The 22,764-nt window shown below is 31.3% G+C and overlaps 2 protein-coding genes across 3 annotated transcripts in view; one reads left to right on the forward strand and one right to left on the reverse strand.

The window, feature by feature from the left end:
- Positions 1 to 312: 312 nt before the first annotated feature.
- Positions 313 to 21,864, reverse strand: LOC143253903 (protein spinster homolog 1-like). Of its 2 annotated transcripts, XM_076508459.1 has the most exons (12): positions 21,727 to 21,864; positions 17,639 to 17,948; positions 13,941 to 14,143; positions 12,953 to 13,104; positions 12,327 to 12,393; positions 11,785 to 11,921; positions 9,897 to 10,025; positions 7,306 to 7,501; positions 6,861 to 6,926; positions 5,761 to 5,859; positions 4,819 to 4,990; positions 313 to 2,179 (listed from the first exon to the last, which is right to left on the reverse strand). In XM_076508459.1, exons 2-12 carry the CDS (start codon positions 17,940 to 17,942, stop codon positions 2,070 to 2,072), a joined length of 1,635 nt encoding a protein of 544 aa, XP_076364574.1. In that variant the 5' UTR covers positions 17,943 to 17,948; positions 21,727 to 21,864; the 3' UTR covers positions 313 to 2,069. The 2 variants fall into 2 exon arrangements, with proteins under 2 accessions (XP_076364574.1, XP_076364573.1); XM_076508458.1 differs by lacking the exon at positions 21,727 to 21,864 and having other exon boundaries at positions 17,639 to 18,104.
- LOC143253902 (neurofibromin-like) overlaps positions 18,125 to 22,764 on the forward strand; it is a 90,800-nt gene continuing 86,160 nt past the window's right edge. Inside the window, 2 exon segments of the mRNA XM_076508457.1 lie at positions 18,125 to 18,285; positions 22,481 to 22,624. Coding sequence (XP_076364572.1) covers positions 18,196 to 18,285; positions 22,481 to 22,624 — 234 coding nt within the window. The 5' untranslated portion in view covers positions 18,125 to 18,195.

Genomic DNA, 22,764 nt, shown 5'->3' on the forward strand with positions numbered 1-22,764 from the left:
GAAAGTAAAACAAAACACTCGTCTCACAAAACTCAAATATCACCAATACTGATATCTTTCATTATGACTTTTAGTCATTACAGTTTAGTCTGAGATTTTTTTTGGTAGAGACCCAGGTATAACCTTTATTAACCTCCCACAAAACCACTTAAAACAGGAGTTTCTGAATGAATTATTGTTTTATTATGAATGAAATCATTTTTCACACATTTGTATACTAATATAACAAATCCTGCTTTGTATGTATTATCAGTGCGTTGTTCATTACTACTTACGATGCAAGAAATTCACTGTACTTTCCAAACCATGACAAAGCTGTAAGAAGATAGGTTTATTTCCAATAAAACTTGAATACATGGCATAATAAAAACTACAGTTGACCTTTCTTGTAGTTCTGAATCTATAAAAAATTAACATAACACTTCAGGTTCCTAAAAATGTTTTTTCTTAAAAATTTCAATGTAGAAATATATATCACTTGCATTAAAAATCACATTCAAGTAACAAATATTTCTTTGTACTTTGTTTTACTGTAATTACTAAAACTCTCCACATAAATTACACATTGTATAAATTATTAGTAATTTTAAAATACAGAAGATTAAAACAAATTTACAATTGTCACATAGTGGGGAGAACTGTAAACAGAAAGTATTTCACTGAATTTGGTGCGATATTTTTCTGCTTAAGTTACATTTTTACCCCCTTTTTCTAACTTGCATAATTTACTCAAAAATAGTTTAAAACTGCAGAAGTTATAAGTTAAATATAATAAAGGCACAAATAATGATATTGATAAAAAGCTAAGACTAGATCAGTACAAAGATAATCAAATCACTTATGAGGTAAAAATCATTTTCCATATCAAAATTTACCTTTGCTTTCAAAATATTATTCTTTACCAAAACTTTTACATAAAAATAAACGTTATGTGAATACATATAAATTTAAGTGAAATTATATAAAAAAGTTACAATTAAACTGTTTATAAAAGCAGTTGCTTTCACTGTAATTTTAACCTGCTTTAATTTGTTTGTTGCACATAGCACAGATAACCTGTTACATAGTTTTATGCTTAACAACAAAGTTTGTTTTTTAATGCAGGTTAAAATTACAGTGAAAGCAACTGCTTTTATAAAATATCATTTTACACGTGTGTATACTTTTGCACTTGTAGTACTTTTCTAGTACCTACATTGCTTCTGTATCTTATTAAGTCACAAGCAATTAAATAAAAATGTCTAACCAATAGACAGTGTCAATAACAAGATCACTGTTATACTTTAAAACCTAATAAAAACATATCCATATAACTTTTTGGAAGAAACATTTTTTACTTTCAAAAAATGATTCACATTAAATACAAAAACTTTAACAACTAAAAATAAAGGAACTTCATTAAGTAGACAGAAAAAAAAGTCATAAAATTAATTAATAATGAATGAGGTTTAAGTATAATTAACCTGTAATATGACTAGAGAGGTTTCTTATTACATCTCTGGTTTAAAAACAAATAAGATTGTATAATCTTTATGCCACATATCCCCAGTAAGACCTTTGATTCAACATTATACCCCTGATGGCATATAATTCATTAAACAAAAACCTAAGAATGGCTAATATTAATCAAAAAGGTAAATCATGAGAAATAATTCAAGGGGTGATTAAACAATACACATCAAATGGTGGCTACTGGAATACATGTGTAACTCATTGAGATTGCCTCCAATTTTGAGGCAGGGGTTTATTTTCTTTTTTGAATGTTTTTTAAAAGATTCTTGTGTACCCTCACAAAAACTTCTATTCATACCTCCAGCAGGTGTGTGATGTTGGGTACTACCATTGTAGCAGATGGTTAATATTTTTTTTCATGTTCAGAGAGCAATGATTTGACAACAGAACACAAAATAAAATAAATTAATATCCCTGCATGTTCAGGGTCAAGTATTCTAGTTTTGTAATCAACCACATTTTGAAGTATTATTATTATTATACACAGGTTCTCCATCAACTTGATCAATTCTTAAATCAATGATGGCTGAATTAATAATTTTGTAACTGACTCCTAATTATACAATCAAGTTTCGCACGTCGTTCACTGAGATGCTCAACTCAGGTTCTTCACCTCCTTCGGCAGGACCACTGTCATCTGAGGACATGGATGGAGTTGCACTTTCCCCTGTTGAATAGAAAATGTATAACATAACAATAAAGGACAACAAGGATCTTTTGGTTCATTTAGACTATTCTATCCAATGAATTAAACATAACACTAAGAAAACTCAAAGTCAACTCTTGTTATTAAAAATATTTATCAAAATTATCTGTAAACACAAATTCACACCTCCATCACTGGCACCATTCCAGTAACTCTGTTCTGAACTTTTTTTATTACAACAATTCAATGTCCTTTCTAAGGTAAGGAGCCAAAGACTGAAAACAGTGCTACAAATGTATCCTAACCAATGACAGTAACATTATAACCTTTTTAAGACTTAAATTTAATACTTTTGTAAATATAACCTAAAACCCTATTTGCTGTACCACTAGCAGCAGCAAACTGTTTGGATGACTTAACAGACTGATGAGTCAGAACTCAAAGAACTTTTTCTTTTATAACAATGTTGAAGTTATTCCTATAAAAGTTGTACTTAAATTCAAATTATGATACCCCAAATGCACCACCTTCCACTTATCACAATTAAAAGCCTTCTGCCAACTTATGAAACAATCCAAATTCTTTTGTAAAGCAGTAGCATCCTCCTCACAGACAGCAACACCTAATATTTAAAGACATAAATAATCTCTTGGCCTTTTCTTCACCTGCATGATTGATGTAAATCAAAGAGAACAAACCATATAAGACTGAACCCTGAAGTACCCCACTTGTCACATCAAACAAACCAACCTATCCCCCTTATCTCCTAGTGAAAACAAGTTGACCCTCCAATAAAATTCTAAACTTTGTTTTATAACTATAACCATTTTTTTAACAGACAATCAAAAACTTTCCCACAACTGATGTAAAACTAATAGGTCTATAATTACTGTGACAGTTTTTATCACTTCCCTGAAAATAGGATTTACATCATCTAACTTCTAATCCTCTGGTACCTGCCCATTATTAAAGAACTGACAGAAATAGTAGTAAATGACTCACATACCCAATCTTTAACCTACTTCAAAATCCTAAGGGAAATATTATCTGGACCAGAAGTCTTATCATTCTCTAAACTTCACAATTTTTTCTTAACCAGCTCACAATTAATGCAGTTATCTTGTTTACCAACTGTTCTAGATGTTGAATACTGCTTAATCCTTCATTAGTAAAAACTGAAAAACAAAATTTAATAACCTAGCCTTCCTTTATCATCCATCATGGTCCTATTCCTATTTTAACATTTTGTTTATCCTTAGTGTATCTAAAGAAATCCTCACTGTTAATTTTTACATTTTCACCAACCTTTTCTCACACATCTTTATTGATGTTCTAATTTCCTGTTTTACCAACTCTCTCAATCTTTTATATTTCTCTAAGTCTCTCATCATACAAGTCAATTTATGTCTTAAATTTATGATGCTTTTCTTTAATTTTCTCTCTTACAACACTTTGTGAGCCGACCTGTGTTGTTACTTAAAGCTACTCTTTTTAAGTCTGTAAGGAATATTCCTATCTTTTAATATCTCAGAAAAACCTTTTAACATTCTTCCACATTTTGATCAATATCTCCATCTAATTCAGTTGTCCAATTCACAGCACATATTCCCATCTTATCTCTTCAAAATTTACATTTTTGAAATTTAGAACCAAAGTGTGACTGTTCTGTATCTCCATATACAGCAAAACATCAAATTTAACTGAACAAAGATGTCACTCAGTCTCCACCCTACCTGCCATTTCTTTATTAGATATTAACAATAAAAATATAATAGTATTATTCATAACAGGCTTCCTAACCAATTATTGAAGAAAACTATACCAAAAAGTTTCTAGAAACAGGTTTCCCTTACGATATGACTAAAATATCCAAGTCTATATGCTTGAAACTAAACTCTTATAATCATAATGTTGTTAAAAAAAATCACTTACCTCACTGAAGAGTTTCTTATTACTTTCATAAGTTTTACCTATGGTCTGTGACAGATTCCAAATAAAATACTTTTTCCCTTATAACCACTAACAGAAACCTAAATAGACTCAACTTGATGATGTCTTCTTATAACCACTAACAGAAACCTAAACAGACTCAACCTGATGATGCCTTCTTATAACCACTAACACAGACCTGAAAAGACTCAACTTGATGATACCTTCTTATAATCACTGACAGAACCCCAGATAGACTCAACCTAATGATGCCTTCTTATAACTACTAATAGAAACGTAAACCTTACTGGCAAAACCGATAAACAAAATACTTCTGAAACATCTCTTTGTTTTTCTCAATTTAACATTTTTATTTCTTACAGTGCACACCATAACACTGAACACAGCACTGACTGATTCCTGATTATTTAAAGTGCATTAACAATAAAATGTTAAGGATAAGCTAACTTACAATGTAAATAACAGTCATTAATAAAGTCATTGACCTTCCTACATATATAAGACTGGTTTTTAACTTCTCATCCAAATGTATGGGAATTTGAGCATGCAATGGTTATCAATATTACTAAAATACAATATAAAATAATCAATATGGATTAGTGAGGCCTCCTGTTATGATTAGACAAAAGCATAGTCCAACTGTACTCTCACATACTAGAGACAAATAAAATGAAACAATAAACAGAAAGTGAAAGATAAAAACTACTTACCATGTGTTAGCCTCTCACACATTTCCCTATCTTCTATGATGTACCATGCTGTCACAATGAAGCAAAGGCCTCCAATGGCTAGCACAAAGGTAGTGATGTATAAGGCATACTGAAGGCTAACAAACTTGAGTAGGTTAGATTCTGACTGACCTTTCATCACAGCATCAGAAACCTAGAAAGTCAAAGTTCAATTTAACTGGAGTGGGCATTAATTACTACTCTTGTTAGGTAACAGAATTCTTTACTTTGTAATATGAGCATTGATTTATACATGAAACAAATTGAAATTGTAAATGTGAAACACTTCGAGATCAGACATCTTCAAACAACATTTGTCCTATCAAAGCACTGATGTTATAAAAGGGCAATGTAAAACACATTTGTTATAATCTACAAACAAAACTAAAACTTGTCAATAACCAAAGGTTCCAAAGTTTACATATATTTTACTGTAACAATTATTGTGTGACTGTATTTGAAGTTTTGAGCACTGCCAATGTCATGGATGTTAAGTAGATTCTAAATGCAAACTTATACTCCTGGTTTTATTCATTTTCACTGTATAGTGGCTTCATTATTGTATGTGAAAAGTTAAAGTTGCAAGAAAAAAATGTGACATTAGTTTTTAATCTATAACAAAATGGAAAGTAAACCTACAGAGAAATGTATGTACCTTTATTTGGTGCACAAACCATACTTAAGTGGCATGGAAAACAGATATTACAAAAATAATGATACAAAACCTTTGATGAGGCTGTGATATCAAACCTCTGATTTGGTAGTAACATCAAGTCCTTGATGTTTTGATATTTGCCATACTTATATTAGACCACCAGTACTATTAATACCTTTTTAAATCACAGTATTTCAAAAACTTTATAAATATTTTTAATACTTAAAATTTGTAAGTGGTCAGCAAGAGAGTACAAAACTGAAACTTACTGCTCCGATGATATATGGGGAAGAAGCATCTCCAAACATGTGGGATGCTAGTATTTGTAGAGCTCCAGCCAGCGCTCTTCGAGTAGGTATTACACAATACTGGGAAAACAAGAAGAAATTCTATCATAAAATTTGGTCAAATGAAATAGTATCAGTGGATATAGTGATTTTATACAAATATCTAATTTTTTCTCAACAATTCTTCTTTAAAAGTGAAGAATTAGAAGAGTTTTATTTATTGTACATTTATTTATTTGTCATTCAGAACAGTTTAGTGCTTCTATTTTATCAGTGAATGTGAAAATCAATTAAGACTAGCTTGGTAAAATTGATAAACCACACATATTCACAAGTTCAGATCAAATGCATTTTCAAACCTGTTAAAACATCTCTTTAAAGTGAGGGACATCTCAGAATAAAAATGTTGAATAAACGTCTATTAATTTACACGTTCTCGCTGTGATATGAATCATAATGATTTCAACATATATTAAGGAATTTATCACAAGAACAGAACATTTACCAGAATCACAAGTCAATAATTTTTAACACCAATGTAAGGTCCAGCTATAAGGAGACAAATAGAGTGATGAACAATGTTGAATAAAAATTATAAACAAAAAATTTTAAGTCATACACTAGAGTCATCAATATTCTTACTTCTGCTATTGTCATATGGATACTTTGATAATTGATAATTTCTCTGTGTTTCTATTTTCAAATACTTATTTTCAGTATTTGCTGGATTAAAATTATTTTGTTGTTCAATCCCTAACTGTAATATATTCCATTTTAATACAGACTTACCTCACTGAATAAATGTAAAACTTTTGACTAAAATCAAGTGCTAAAAATTTCATTCAGCCTCAATTTCAAAAAATAAAAAATTAACTGAATATATTTTCCTACAATAACAATTATATTCCTTTTATTAAGTTAAATTTCAGATAAAGATGTAAGGTACTCTAAAATAAGGAAATAAAAAATGATCTAATTTGACTTAAATATTCAAAATGCATTGTACAAAAGCTCTTAAAACTTAGTACATCAACAACCTGTAAGAATTTTTAATTTCAACTCAGAGGTTAACAGTGTTTTACCAGCAGCATATCAGCTACAACAGGCCAATTCATACACAAGAAGGTCTCTCCAAAAAAAATCAGGGCCTGAAATAATTACAAAAGGACAAACAGTTAAACCTTGTGTCATGGGAAGCATTAATTGTTATAAGCTCATATTTGCACACACAAAAAAAAGTAATTATGAATGTGTTATTTAAATTATAAGATTTTTATAAACAAAACTTTAAGTTAGTTTCTCAATAATTTTTATGTGACTTATTGTGGCAACCATGGTCAAGCTCTTACCAACTATTTTCTTTAAATAGATCAGCTTTAAACACTGTTATTCGTTATTCCATTCACAGCTAACACCACTGTGAATACATGGCTTACATACTTTTATAAATTAAAAATTCACAACAGAAAAATTTTGCACATGTGACCTCACACACACACACATGAACTAGTAATTTACAAAGCTTACCCAGGATATAGAAGTATGTTTCTGGGCAACAACAATACCTCCAAACACTAAAGGTACACTGCCTAAAACACCAAAGGCACAGACAATTGGATCAGCTCGAGCACTGAATCTGCGATAGTACTGTGCACTCGCTGAGCCCAGAATTACACCAGTTATTCCTGCTACACAAGTTATTACTCCAAATATAAAATTGACCCTGAAAAAAATTAGTTTATCATTAGGATAAAAACAAACTTGAATAGCCACGGAAAAAACTAAAAAAAACAAATTAAGAATTTGATTTCCAGAAAACTAGAACAAAATATCAGAAGATATTTAATCATACACAGATGATGGAATTTAGAAATATTTTGAAGCCAATATACATATAATTGGAATAGACCAAATTTTAATACTGGTGAATACAGGTGGTCATACCAGCCCTTCTTAAAATAAAATTGGAAAGGACTGAAAACATTCAAAGGAAAGGTTTGACAAGCACTAAAACATCGAGACAGCTCATTAATAATGTTTTTGTGACATCATTTCTGAACAGTTGGTATAAACCCTTGAAATGTTGATGTAAGCATGAAATAACTAGTGTTGTGATACATCAAGGAAACATAAAATTGTCTTACAATAGCACAGAGATAACAGTGTACTCAACAACAAACTTAAAAATTATAAGAGTAAATAATCACTCTGTGAAATGAAGACACAATTAATATAATTTTTAAATATGTGCTACTCCAACACAGAAGTATCATGACAATGTGGCATGGTTATAAAAGATTCATTCCTTAATCCCTGTGATGAATATTACAAAAATTGGTCATTTTTTTAAGAACTTAACTTTTTATATACAAAGTACAATTTATAACAGAGAAGATATTTTAACCTCAAGGATTCTTCTTGGATGATTAAGTGATTTAATCCCAGAACAAAAACATCATTGATCTATTTTGATCTGTTCTTATTTTATGGTTAAATCTCTTGCAAACTGTGGGAAAATCTGAACTTTTGAAGTTTATCATAGAAGTGACACTTATAACAAAGTCAGATGCTTAACTACATAACTTATCAATGTGGTACTAACACAGTCTATTTATAGAGATGTACAAGTGGAAGAGAGAAAAACAAAAATACAGTAGAAGATTAGAATATCATTACTTAACATACATTGTTACTCATGGTATCATTACTTAACATACATTGTTACTTATGGTATCATTACTTAACATACATTGTTACTTATGGTATCATTACTTAACATACATTGTTACTTATGGTATCATTACTTAGCATACATTGTTACTTATGGTATCATTACTTAGCATACATTGTTACTTATGGTATCATTACTTAACATACATTGTTACCTATGGTACCATTACTTAACATACATTGTTACCTATGGTATCATTACTTAACATACATTGTTACTTATGGTATCATTACCTAACATACATTGTTACTTATGGTATCATTACCTAACATACATTGTTACTTATGGTATCATTTAATTCTGAGATTTAAATTTCTTGAGAATATTGAAACTAGATGGAAAACTTTAGTTATGAATAAATGTTTTATTGTCAATTTTAGACAACAGTTTTTATGCTTTGAATCTACTCATTCTGAGGTAAAATTTTTGGAAAATCCTGACTACTGAATTAAGTGCTCATACCTTTCATTGTTTTATCAATAGTTGATTTTTAAATAAAGTAAAGTTTACTATGTGAATGTGGGGATATTATAATATCATGGTCAATCCCACTCTATGTTGGTAAAAGAGTAGATAGAAAAATACTGATGATAACTAGCTACCTTCCCTCTATTCTTTTAATGCTACATTAGGGACGGTTAGCTCAGATAATTCTCATGTAGCTTTGTGTAAATTAAAAACAAATATAGCCAACAAACAAACATCACTTTATAATATTATAATCAAGACGTAACCAAAAACGCTATGAAAAAGAAAGTTATTCATATAAAATACTTTTCTAGTTCACATGATTTCTAAGGAGAGGCTGCAAATCTGTCAGTTGCCAAGTGTGATAAAGGTCTAGGTTAAAAACCCAATTATTTCATAGATAAGCAATATTGAAATGAATTAAACTATACTGTGTACCTATCACTTATTAATTATTGGAATAAGAACTGCAAATTAATTTAACTGTTAATTAAACTTCATCCCATAGTCTTGTGTTACTAGACAGTTATACACTGGTGTTGTCAACTGTATAGCAGTGTTACTGGTTATACAGTGAACTAGTAATAACAAACAACACAGAAACTGTTGAAAACATTGTTTCTTCTAACACTAACTTTTGACTGTATAAGTTGCAACAGTTGGATCATAAGTTTATGAATCTCAAAAATGTTCATAGTCCTGCATCAATTAATGAAAGTGAATAAAGGCTGATATCTAAAAACTTGTTGAAATGGAAGTTGAACGAATTCTGGTGTACTCACGATATAAGAGTATACAAAAGTATGTATTTTTCATAACAAGTGCTAAAAGACCTATTTATTTTGGCATTACATACAAACTACTAAACCAAGAAATTATTTGGGTAACAAAGCATCAAATAATCATGGATTTCACTCACTTATTTCTATCAACATTGCTTCCATTCACACTGATGGCACATGTCATGTAGGTTGGAGCCCACCAAGCTAAGGCACCAACAGCAAAAGCCACACAGGTGACACCTCCAGTTGACCACATGAAAGAGCGACTGGAAAAAAAAAATATTGAGAAATAAGCAGACAGTTTCTAGGTTTGATCCAAAAAAGATATATTTTGTTCTAATAGAAAACTTAGCATGGTCACCATCATCAAGGAATGTTTCAACTGTACTTGATTTGCATTTAGTGTTGACTCAGAGCAAATAAATTAAAGTTTAAAATATAATTTGAGGAAGATTTCTCAAATTTTAGCCCTTCAATAAAATGGAGTGACTTCAGATGTTTTATGAAGTGTTACAACATTAAAGAAATGCTTTAAATCATAACAGAAGAATGACAAGTATTACATAGCAATAAGCATTATAAGTTTAATAGAGTTTCATGATGAAAAGAAAAAAAAAAAAGAAAACTGTGAATGGAAGCTTAAAGCTTTGTTATGGCAAAGACACTTGGACTGGAATGTCAAGCTGTTTTGTTCTATTAATGAAGAAAACTGCTTCTTCACACATTGTGATATATATACATATAACTTAATACAAACAAATAACAGGCCATGTTAGGTACAGTACTTGTATGTGATAGCAAGGTATGTCAGTTGTGAATGTGACACAATAGTACATAGACCTTATTCTCTTGATAAAAATGTCCTAAATAAGTAACTAATAATATGTTTCATTAAAATGAATCTTTGCACTTTAATGTGAGGAGAGATAAACATTGAATAAAACTTAAAAATTACAATAAAAAAAAAACACACTTTCAAATGTTATTTTCAGTAAAAATTACAAGCCAAATATTAGAAATGAACTTTCTAAAGTACTCGAAGAAGGATAGAAGACAATCACTCGGGAATATCTTCACAAATAAGGGATGTCAAATAAGTATTAACTTGTGAAACTGATGTTATTTTCACTTTTACATCTGATTATTGCAGAGAAAATTGTTTGATCATTTTGTAGACTAATTGGAATATGAAGATCTAATAATCTACAGCAGGTGCACAACCATTGTTTATGATAATATGTAACTCAAATCATGAAAAGCTCACCTAGTTACAAATTCCAGTGTTAAAACTGGGATTTCACAGATCATATTTGTACAGATCTCATTAAGACTGTTCTAAAAACATATAGTTTTGCTTTATTTATGTTATATAATTAGTGATATAACAAATTAACAACATTTGCAAGGGGGGCACTTTTTTCTGTCCACCCTTGTATATACAAAATAGGTTAATCTTACTGCTAACCACACTGCCTGTCCAAGCATTCGTCTGTCTTCAATTGGAAAAGTGTGCACACAGACAAAGCTCAACATTCACTTTTGAAATGATGGTAGAACAGACATGAATAATGATTGATGTTAAATATTATGATAGTCTACAATAAGCTGTTAGGAATTAATCACACTATCCTTCATATGTCAAAATATGACATAACTTCATGAATAATAACGTAGATTTACTGTACTTTAATTTTCAGCATCTCTTAGCACAACTGAAATACTCAACAATTACCTTTGGTGGAATACAGTAGAAATAGCTCGGAACTTTGGTTCTGAGTGAAACTGAGAGTACAACATGTTTAACCTTTTTAAAGTCCATGAAGTAACTTAACTTGATAGATTAAGTTAAACTATCCATAACTACGGATGGATACTTTTGCTTGTAACTGAATAAGTTGTAAAGGCAGATTGGTTTTCTTCACACAACTGAAACTTTGCCACTTCCATTATACAATGAGACATTCATGGTATTAGAAACTTAACCTTCTAGTTCAAATATAACACTATAAGGGAAGATGCACTCACTTGGATGCTAAGCTTTGCACATCTTCTTTCAAATTTGTGTTTTTCAAAGGAGAACCTCCATCTGCCTGCCCTCTCGGTGGGTCATGAAGTGTGGTAAATGTCAGAAAGACAGATAGGAGACCAAGAACTGGAGTAACCTGAGGCAGATCACAGAATATTTAAACAAGTCAAGTATATCTAAAGGATTCTGTTTAATAACACACAAAATTCTACTTCTGTAATTTGATTACATATAATTTGTACGATACATATGAAGATACATATGGTGGCCCCATCTATTGTGGTGCTTTATAAATGTGTCTTCATATGGTTTTATGCACCTGTACCTATGTACGTTTTACGATTTTTTCAAACAACCGTATATTTATACCAAATTTGTTCTGTACTAGTTCAGCATACATTTTGTGTTCAAGTAAGTATGTTGGTATGCATGCATGTATACTTGAAGACACGCACATTTAATCAGAAGCAGCTTTGTTTCCTAGAAAGGTTTTATTCCATTTTATGAGTAAAAAATCTGGTAATGACTAATTCTAACTTACTCTCAAGGCCCATTTCCAGTTCCCAAACAGGTTAGCAACTTCAGATCCAACTATATAACCCAAGCCACTGTTGAGAAGAAACAATTTCATGAAAATACAAAAAAAAATCTAATTATTACACATTTGGATGATACATACAGGAAAAATATTCTATTATCAATTGTCAGTAATTTATAACAAAAAATAATTGCAAAAAATATATTCTGTACACATCTACGAGCTTTCATACTTCACATGATCTAGATGCATCAATAATGAACAAGTTAACTTCAAAGTAATATTTTAATAACGAGCAGCAGTCTTTATTGAAAGACAGTCTTAAAAATAAATAGCTACACATCATACTTCAGTGTCTGATTGGCTGTTTTTCTTCTTTACTCTCCCAAAGAAAAGTCATTAAGTATGTGAAAGTGATCGAGTTTGGGGTCTTTTTTTTTCATTTAATTCACTGCACAATGTGTGCAATTCAATGTGGTTTGTTTTTTTAAGTATCAACATAGATATATGGAAGCTGTAGCTGTTAGTTTACTTCAAAATTATGGCTCAAAACTCATGGAAAAACATTATATTCAAGTAATGAAAGTCTAACAATCGTAACCTTGGCTAAATGGAACTGTACGACCTACCTGCCAACAGGAATGGCAAAGTAGAATAGCGCAAGCATTTTTGATCTCATTGAACTAAAAAAGAGGTCTGCAATAATAGTTGGTGCAATAGTGGAGTAACTAGCCTCACCAGTTCCCACAAATGCTCGTAGTACCATGAAAACTCCAATGTACTGGAATTAATATATAAAATAAACAAGTTAATAACTGTGGCACGTATTTAAAAAATAGTTCTTTACAAAATCATATTAAATAAACAGTTCAATTAATGTAATACATTATAAATCATAAACAAATGGAAATATTACTGGCATTCCATCATGGCTGGGAAAATATGTTTAAATTTTAATTTTCAGTCATTTTCCTTTATAGAAACATGAGAAAAATTTAAAAATAAGATAATATATCCTAAAATCACTTTAAAGGAAAAAATAAATTGCATATTTGTACATTCACTAATATAAGCTGTATATTTATACATTCACTAATATAAATTGTATACTTATACATTCACTATTATAAACTGGATATTTATACATTCACTATTATAAACTGGATATTTATACATTCACTATTATAAACTGGATATTTGTACTCACTAATATAAGCTGTATATTTATACATTGACTAATATGAATTATATATTTGTACATTCACTAATATAAATTGTATATTTATACATTCACTAATATAAATTGGATATTTGTACATTCACTAATATAAATTGTATATTTATACATTCACTAATATAAATTGGATATTTGTACATTCACTGATATAAACTGTATATTTCTGCATTCACTAATATAAACTGTATATTTGTACATTCACAAACATAAACTGAATATTTATGCATTCACTGATATATACCATTTATTTGTACATTCACAAACATAAACTGAATATTTATGCATTCACTGATATATACCATTTATTTGTACATTCACTGTTATAAACTGTATATTAATACATTCACTATTATAAATTGGATAACTGTAAATTCACTCACCCCAGAAGGTACAAATGACCCAAGAAAAGTGGTTAAGCTCCAGAATGAAACTCCACAGCCAATAATGAGCTTTCGGCTGTACCTGTCTCCAAGGTAACCAAAGACTGGAGCCATAACCATGTAGCTAATAACAAAGATTGTCTGTAACAGACCTGCCTCGGAATTACCTAACTCATAATAGTCTTTGATATCTGTCAAAACTCCTGGAAATCAAAATATGTAGCAACTGAGAACTGTAAATGTTTGCTACAGATATAAACATTTTGTGTTAAACAGTATATGTAAAAACTTAGACGGTCATTCCATGCTAACTCACCCAGAAAAAATAACTTTTCCCAGTTGATGTCACAGATTTTTCTTGACAAAAATCAAATAAAAACTTCATTTTGATTTTTCAGCCATGTGAAATCCTAAAGCTGTATTGCATGGTTGAATAAATCAAAATGAAGTTCTTGCTTGAATTTTTTCAAGGAAATCTATGACATGAACTGGGAAGCCCTTGGAGAGTTGGCATGGTATGATCCAACAGCATTTTCAAACATATTGATTACAAGACAAAAAAGAGAGATAATTGTTTTTATACAAATCACTAGTTAAGCCTCACTTGAAATACTGTGTCATGTTATCATTTTCTTATCTAAAAATGGGTATGGCTTTACTGAAAAAGTTACTTGGATAATTCCTTGGATGAAAGGTTTATCTTATAGACAGGATAGCGTAGTGCAAGCCATACAACTGCACAGGGTGAGTTGAAGAATTTGAGATTTACCTGGTCTATTGGCAATTCATCATGGGATATACAGACATCTTTTCATTTCTTTAACTTCACCGTGGCCTGTTATTCAATGCTCTTTTAACCTGGAGTTTTTTTCATGAAGGTGTAACCCCTGTCTAATGCAGTTGTGATTAGCTGGCATATGTATTCTACAGATTTTCATGAAAAAATTACTCTTTCTTTAATTAGCTTCTTTGCAATTTTTGCATAATCATGTGGTTCAGAAAAACGTTGTAGTTGTATTTGTTCTCTGTAGCAGATGGTATTTTCTCTTCCTGAGTGGATGTTGTTGTACATCCATGACAAAATGGTCAATGACTGCAATGTCTTTCTCCTGTCAAGTAGATAGCATCTGTATGTTACAGCCAATGAATGCTGTGGAAAAATGGCCACTCCTGTGTTGATGCTATTACAAAACAAATAATGGGGGTTCCTGTATTAGTTCTACTTGGTTAAACAGAGATCTTTCCTGAGAGAAAGCTGCAGATTCAAGCAATTATCCAGTGAAGGCAATTGTCTGTTTGTCTATGCAAGTAAGGACACTTTTTTTTTCTTTGTGCAATGGTAGAAACTGTTTTACAGTTAGTTTATTTTTCTGCTTGTAACTAAAACTCAGTTCAAGTTTTCAAATTCAGATTAATTAAAAATTTCCTATTTAATACTGCTGTTTTTAAATAGAACTCAATGATATTTGCAAGGAAACCAGTTAACCTGAGAATACAACAAAATTTTGCTATTCTCAAGAATATTCATGATGTTGTGCAAGTAATGAACTAGATTTCTTTTTTCTATTAATAATAGGGGAACTTATGAGTATGTCTACCCTCGAAAACACATATTAAAAACTACAAATGGATCAGAAATAAATCTGACTACAAAGAGATGACAGTGATGCCTGGAGATAAATTGTTTATCATGTAACTGTTATTGAAAAATGTTGAGTTCATGGAGTGGTATGAATCCATTTTGCACTAATTTTCTTCTTCTAACTTACTGGAATTTAGTGTTCATTATGTCAACAGCTGGCATTTATCAAAACTAACTGCACACTGTTCAGTAATCTACCTTATGTTCAGAATGTTTTTACACATCTAGTAAAAGGAAAAAGTTAGAATAATCATGATAGTCCAGTCACTTTGAAGTTTCTGATCTGTTATAGTTGATGTTCTCATTGGATTGGTGAACTTCAATCTAATAAAAAAATTTCAGATATAAGTTGAAAGTTGAAGAGTATATTAGATAAAGTTCAGTTGGAATGCACCATGTCTCTGATATTTTAATCTATTATACTTGGGAAGATTCTAGTATTAAAGTAGGAACCAACTGTGAATAAACTAGAGAGAATACTTCCAATAATCCTTGCTTCATCAGTTCATCAATGGTCAAGACCCAATGCACAGATCTGATTAGAAGTCTTAACTAACATAAGAGTTCATTTGTCAACTTTCCCCCACTTCTTGGACAAAATAATTTTAACTCAATTATTTACAAAATGCTATCATATTCAGTTATTTCTTTTATCTGCCCATTGCGGTAGTTATCATCTTTACTCTTGTTTTCATCCATCCTGCCATGATGGTGACTATCACATTTATAATTGTATACACTTTCCAATTAATACAGACTGATTATCCCATCACTGGACTCACCCTTTTTTATTTAGATGTATAGCTGGTGTTTGAGAACAAATGGTTCTTCTTGGTGTAATGAACCAATTCAGCATCTCTCATTGTGGGTGTCTGTCAGCAAATAATCCTCCACATGTAAGTCACATAACCACTGACTATTTACCTCATGAGCAATTTTCTCTTCAAAGACCAAAACCACAAATACAAGTGAAACTATGGTTTCATAACTTAATGATTAGTCATGTGACAATATCCAATGTTGGCTTTAATGCTGTACAATGTGGTTATTATTGATTTGTTACTTACAGAGTGGTATAAAACATTTTGTAAACAAGCATGTGATATCCACACAAACTGACCTGAAATATAAAAATTTTTAACCAGATAAATATAAATAAAATAATAAAAGTTGAGCACCTAGCTGTTTGCATAATTTTGTACATGTTATATTAAGTACTATAAAGCACCTGTTATCAATTAATAGTATTAATATGGTGGTTATAATGTACTACTTTAAAATATTGTTTCTGACATTCAACATGTACATCATTTGTCCATTGTGCATGAATTGCATCTTGTGTTATATATCATGTTTATATAAATGGTTAATGAGAATCTACAAAACCTTTTATTGTGTTGATGAGGTCGAGGCCAAAGTTGACATGTTAGTGTCATGTTCATTTAAGTTCTTGGTGATATTTAGGAGGTTCCTGCATAACTGTGAAGGTACAAGGTCTTTAAACTGTGTTATATTGAACTTAATTATAACAACCACTGGAAACATTTAGAAACTGTTGTGAAAATAACCATAAAGTATATTAACACAATAATCTTTTTTTTTTCAAGCAAAACATCAAGTTTACATTAAATAATTAACCATTACAGTGCTATATATAATAAAAAGGTAGGTTCAACTAAAGATTAAGATTTATAAAAAAAATACAAAAATGAAACTGAAAAATGTAGTTATCTTGAATAATTATCAATAACTTCTTTCACTAATTTGTAGCTGATCATGTAAATATTTTAAATGCGTTTATTACTGACTTATTCTATGAAAAACTATAAATAACAATGCTGGTGGTTATAAAACATTGATGCTGCTTACACAAAATAAACTCTGAAAAGTTAACTAATTATACAATCATTTTGTTAAAATTCAAGTTTATATAAAATGAAAGTTTTGATTTAATAGAGTTTGTGGAAAATAGAGAAGAGTAACCGTAATTTGGAATTAGCGTTACAGTTTAAACTTTAGTTTAACTTTGTGCTTGAAATAATGGCTTTTGTCTTACCTGCAACTGTAAATCTATCCATATAATTTATGAGATTGAGAAAAAATAATATTCCAACACAAACGTAGGATCTTCTAGAGTGTATTTTGTCTCTTACAGGATGAACACTGGGGCATCCCTCTACCCCAGAAACTCTACGGCTATTTGGGAGAGGGCTAGCAACAGTTTTTCCGTCCACCACCGAATCTCTCTCTGACGAGTCTGAGACTGAAAGCGCATGTTTTGGGAGATGTTCATAAGCTTCTGTTGTTCTTGAACTTCTGATAATTTCACGCATACTTATTACATCTACTGTCTTCTCCATATTCTTCTAGAAAATTAAAAAAGACAAAATGCATAAAGCAACGCCATGACAATTCTTTAAGTGTAAAACTTTATGAGATTAAAAAAAAATAAATAAAAACACACGCCCCAATTAGATCTCCTGTAGGTTCTAGCGTTAAATCTAAAGTCTCTGTAAAGAGCGACTTCGGAGCATGCGTAAAATTGTCAGAGATTTTTTTTTTATTTTACAGTATGGTAGGGATACGAGCAAAGGAGAAGTTAGTTGTTTATTTATGTTAATGTGTTTTGAAATTTTTTCCACTATGGTCACACAAAAACCAGTGGAATGGGTCTCTGCTCTTATAATAAGATTCGAAGAACAGGTATACAGTTTTTCCATTTATTCTCACCATATCCGAATACCAAACGACCGTAAAAACCAAGTTATACAAATAGTATTCTTATTACTAGTAGCACTAATACTGGCATTATACTTATAAGTAATGTAGTGATAGACGTATGATTTATCGCTTGTCAGTAAATATGAGAATGAAAAGATTGGATCCGTCTTATCATTTGATAGAAACTTGTGAAGGATTCCTATACTTTAGTTGTAAGGTACAATAGCACCAGGTTATTTTGTAGAAATGTTGGTTTTACTTTCACGTCAATTCAGGAAGCTCAGAAGGACAACAGTCGGTAAGTACACTTGTAAAGCTTACTTGAAGAGTAGTTATGAACAACATTGAGGGTGATGGTGCTGTTTCAATTATAAAATACAAGCAGAAAAGGAAGCAAGGTAGAAAATGGAGTTAGGTACTAAACTATTGTCTCTAATGTTACATGTAATTGAATGTTGGCCATTACTTCTGGCAGTGAGGAAGAAGGTTATTAGAAGGTTTAAACAGTGAGGGACTTGTTGAGTACGACAGTAAAGTTATTTGTATAGAGAGACTCAGACTAGAATTTTCTTGTAAGGGCTGAAAGTGCAGGACATTGAGAACTTGTTAACAGTTCAGTTGCTGGTGACAAGGAACAGTCTATTTGTATTGTGCATGTGGGAGTAAATTATATTGGAAAGTATGAATCAGAATAGATGCTTAAAAAATAGTCAAAACTTGTTATGTGCACTTTCAAGGTTGAAACACAGTCATCAGCCCCCGCTAGTACAGTGGATTTACAATGCTAAAATCAGGGGTTCAATTCCCCTCGGTGGGCTCAGCAGATAGCCTGCTGTGGCTTTGCTATAATAAAACACACAGCCATCACTGCCCTAAATTTGCTATTTCCTTAGGGCTAATTGCTCTGCCCCATCCCTTTCATGTTTGACAAACTTTTCAACTCTACAAACTAGCATTTAAAAAGCCTGTGCTATTCCATTAAACATCTATGGCATCCAATCTCTAGAACCATGCTTGTTAAATGGACCTGCCTCTTATATTACTGATGAACAAAATAAATCTAGTATGTGTCTCGTAGATGACACTCACAAATGGTTGGAAACAGCCAACTACACAAACATCCCCATATATACAGTGTATATTTTCTCTTAATCCAGTACTGTGAAAATTCTACACAGTGCATACGTGGTAACATTGGAAACACCATTCCTTACTTTCACATGTAGCACATGAACCATGACATAGGGTGAGAGTTGTGGTACAGTGTCAAGTTTTACAGTGGGCTTAAGTGGAAGAACTCTCTGTTGTTACAATTTATTTCAGTTTCTGCAACAGATACTCCCCTCACACAAGTTTCTAGCACAAGGGTACTTTTGAATCATAATAAAAAGGTTTAGAATTGCCTAACCCTGAGGTAGGACAAGAGCTGAAATCCTTGAGCTTTTGCACACAAAGGTATCCTTTCAACTAAACATCACCCTGCTCCTTTCTCAGTTAAGCTGAGAGTCTGACCACAGATATACACAATCAACACACTGACCCAGCCACTCAGCAAGGTATCTACACAGGCAGGACTACTGAGCTCAGCTGTGTTTCAGCCAGATTGATACCACAGTAACGTGTCAGTCAGATGAATGCCACAATTGTGTCAGCCAGGTGGATGTTGCAGTAATATGTCAGCTAGATAGATTTTAGTGTAATGTGTCAGAATGTTAAGAAACTTGCCTGCACTAAGGTCTCAGCTATGACCATTCATGAACATCCGTGTTCTGAGATCAGTACACTCACTGGCTGAGCTACCAAGGTTAAAGTCCAAACCAAATAACTCCTTAGCCTGTCTGTGACAATCCACAGACTTACCCCATAAAACAAGTGTCATGTGACCTTGTTTTACACTATGAACAGTTAAGTAATACCAAGTGAATAATTACAAACATCTTATGTGTTCAACAATCGGACAAGTACAGACTTTTTAATAATAAGAAATGTCTTAAAAACTTTAGATAGTGTTAACATATTTTAATATTTTACTGTACAAAGTGGAGTTAATGTAAAGAATAGTTATTTGTTTTATGATTCACATAATTGTGTTTGAGTTTTTGTTCACTACATTGACATAATGTGTTGCATACATGTAAAGATTAAACAGGTTTAACTTTTGTGTATTCATATTGCATGAAAGTACGACTTAAGTAGCTAATTTAAAAATACAGATTTATATAAAAACACAAGTAAAATGGTTTCTAATCTTTGCTCATTAGACACACAAATATAATGGTCACTTATTGTGAAAGTTCATTTAATTATCCACCTGGCATGGCCAGGCAGTTAATGCACTTGACTGGTAATCTGAGGGTTGTGGGTTGGAATCTCCATCACACCAAACATGCTTGCTTTTTCAGCCATGGGAGTGTTATAATGTGATGGTCAATCCCATTATTTGTTAGTAAAAGAGTAGCCCAAGAGTTAGCAGTGGGTGGTAATGACTTACTGCCTTCCCTCTAGTGTTACACTGCTAAATTAGGAACAGCTAGTGCAGATAGCCCTTGTGTAACTTTGCACAAAATTCAAAACAAAAACATTTAATGACGTGTCCTCACGATGAACTGTTGTCATGGAGACTTTATTGAGCATAAACCTTAAATAAGAGATGAATGTACATATTAGAAAACATTACAAACATTATGTCAAATTACAAATAATTAACATCCTGTATACTACTGTAGTAGAATTAACTTTATATTTTGAATAATGTGACTTTATTTTTGGTTGGAGTAGCCAGAATAACTTTCTCAAAAAATGAAAATTTTGTCCAGTTCATAGAGCAGTAAGAGTGCCTTTCTCCCTATTATAGCAGTAAATTTTAAGCATTATTTTAGTAGTTAACAAAGGTACTTCAGAGGAACATTTTTGTTGTTTTTGTGTTTGAAGTTTTTTTTGTTAGAAAATGAAACTGAAAGTTGATTAATATGAAGTGCGATCCATTGTATGTAATTTTAACTTGGGAAGCCTTTGGTGAACATGCAGATTATTTTCACTTAGTTCTGTGTTCATGTAGTCTGATGTGCAGAATAGAGAAAAAAAGGTTTTTACTAGGAACGTTAATTCTACGTGGTGTAGTAAAAAAAAATATGTGAAGAAGATAGGTGTTTGTCATACCTCTGGTAAACTCTGTCTAAAAAACTTAACACCTTTATCATATGACTTTTAAAACTAAACTTACAACATTTTCTCTTTTCAAGGTTTCAGTTTTGTTTCTGATGAAATATGTTAGTTATTAAACTATTCTTACATTTAGACAGTTACTTTCACTTTGAAGAATGAATCTTCTAATGCGTATCATTATTTTTAGCTTGGGTGATAGCTACTTGTCATTATGAAATGTACATCTACATTCATAATCTTACATATATAATGGCTTACCTTCAATCATGGTTGAGTTGCAAGATTGGTTGACAATTTTTCTTTGGTCTGCCACACAGTCATTCAATTCTAGTAGTGAACATTAGATAACACTGTGAATGTTTTGTAATTTTCCACAAGTGTAACAGTGTGACTTTGGACTGTTGATTTCTTGGATGACATGTATATGTCTCTCTCTGATGATAATATTTCTTTTGATTGCATTATATTATCTCTTGTAACATTTCAATCTTACTATCTCTCAGTGCAGGCTAAACTACATTTAGCTATTGTTCTTTGATTTTACCTGGTGAACCTAACAAAAAATTGTCTTTGGTGTATATTTGGTCCTTATTTCTGTTCATCTCTTCAACACATCATAAAGTAAACCATTTCACAAGTTTATAACTTAGCTCCTAATAATCAATATTTCTAATCTTTCTAATTCCACTTCTAAATATATCATTGATTATGAAACACATAACACACATCTCTTCCCACGATTACACCCAATCTTACACTTCTGTATTAAAACTTGTATTCTGTGTGTAGTCTGGTCACCAATAGTTATCCTGACAAAAAATAATTATTGCAAGGTTCAGTAAAGTTGATTTACATATTTATAGGTTATATATTTTAGATTTGTTGTGATACCAGAACAGTTTTGTGAGAATCTGTATTTCTTGCACCTAAGGTACTTATTGTTTTTGTAACTTGCATTGTTTTGTGAAATTTGTAAAGTGAGTCAGTAATGAGAAAGTATATCCTGTTTCAGCTTCCTTGCAGAAGTGGACCTCAAACTACGCATTCTCGTATCAATGTGGAACAGAATAAGGAGAGCCTAATTAACATCAGCAAGTACAAATTTTCCATGGTAATATTAGGCTTAACAAGAATCTTGCACTCTGTTAACGAAATGGTAGGTGTCACTTTCTTGAAAATGGTTTCAAAGATACTTGAAAAGGATCTAGTTAAGCTAAGCTATATTGTTCTTAAAAGTGTTAGAAGGATCTTTAAAAACAATCTTATATCCAATCTAAATGGAGAAAAATTGTCAAA

This window comes from Tachypleus tridentatus, chromosome 6 (genome assembly GCF_004210375.1).
Source record: "Tachypleus tridentatus isolate NWPU-2018 chromosome 6, ASM421037v1, whole genome shotgun sequence".
Taxonomy (NCBI): Eukaryota; Metazoa; Arthropoda; class Merostomata; order Xiphosura; family Limulidae; genus Tachypleus; species Tachypleus tridentatus.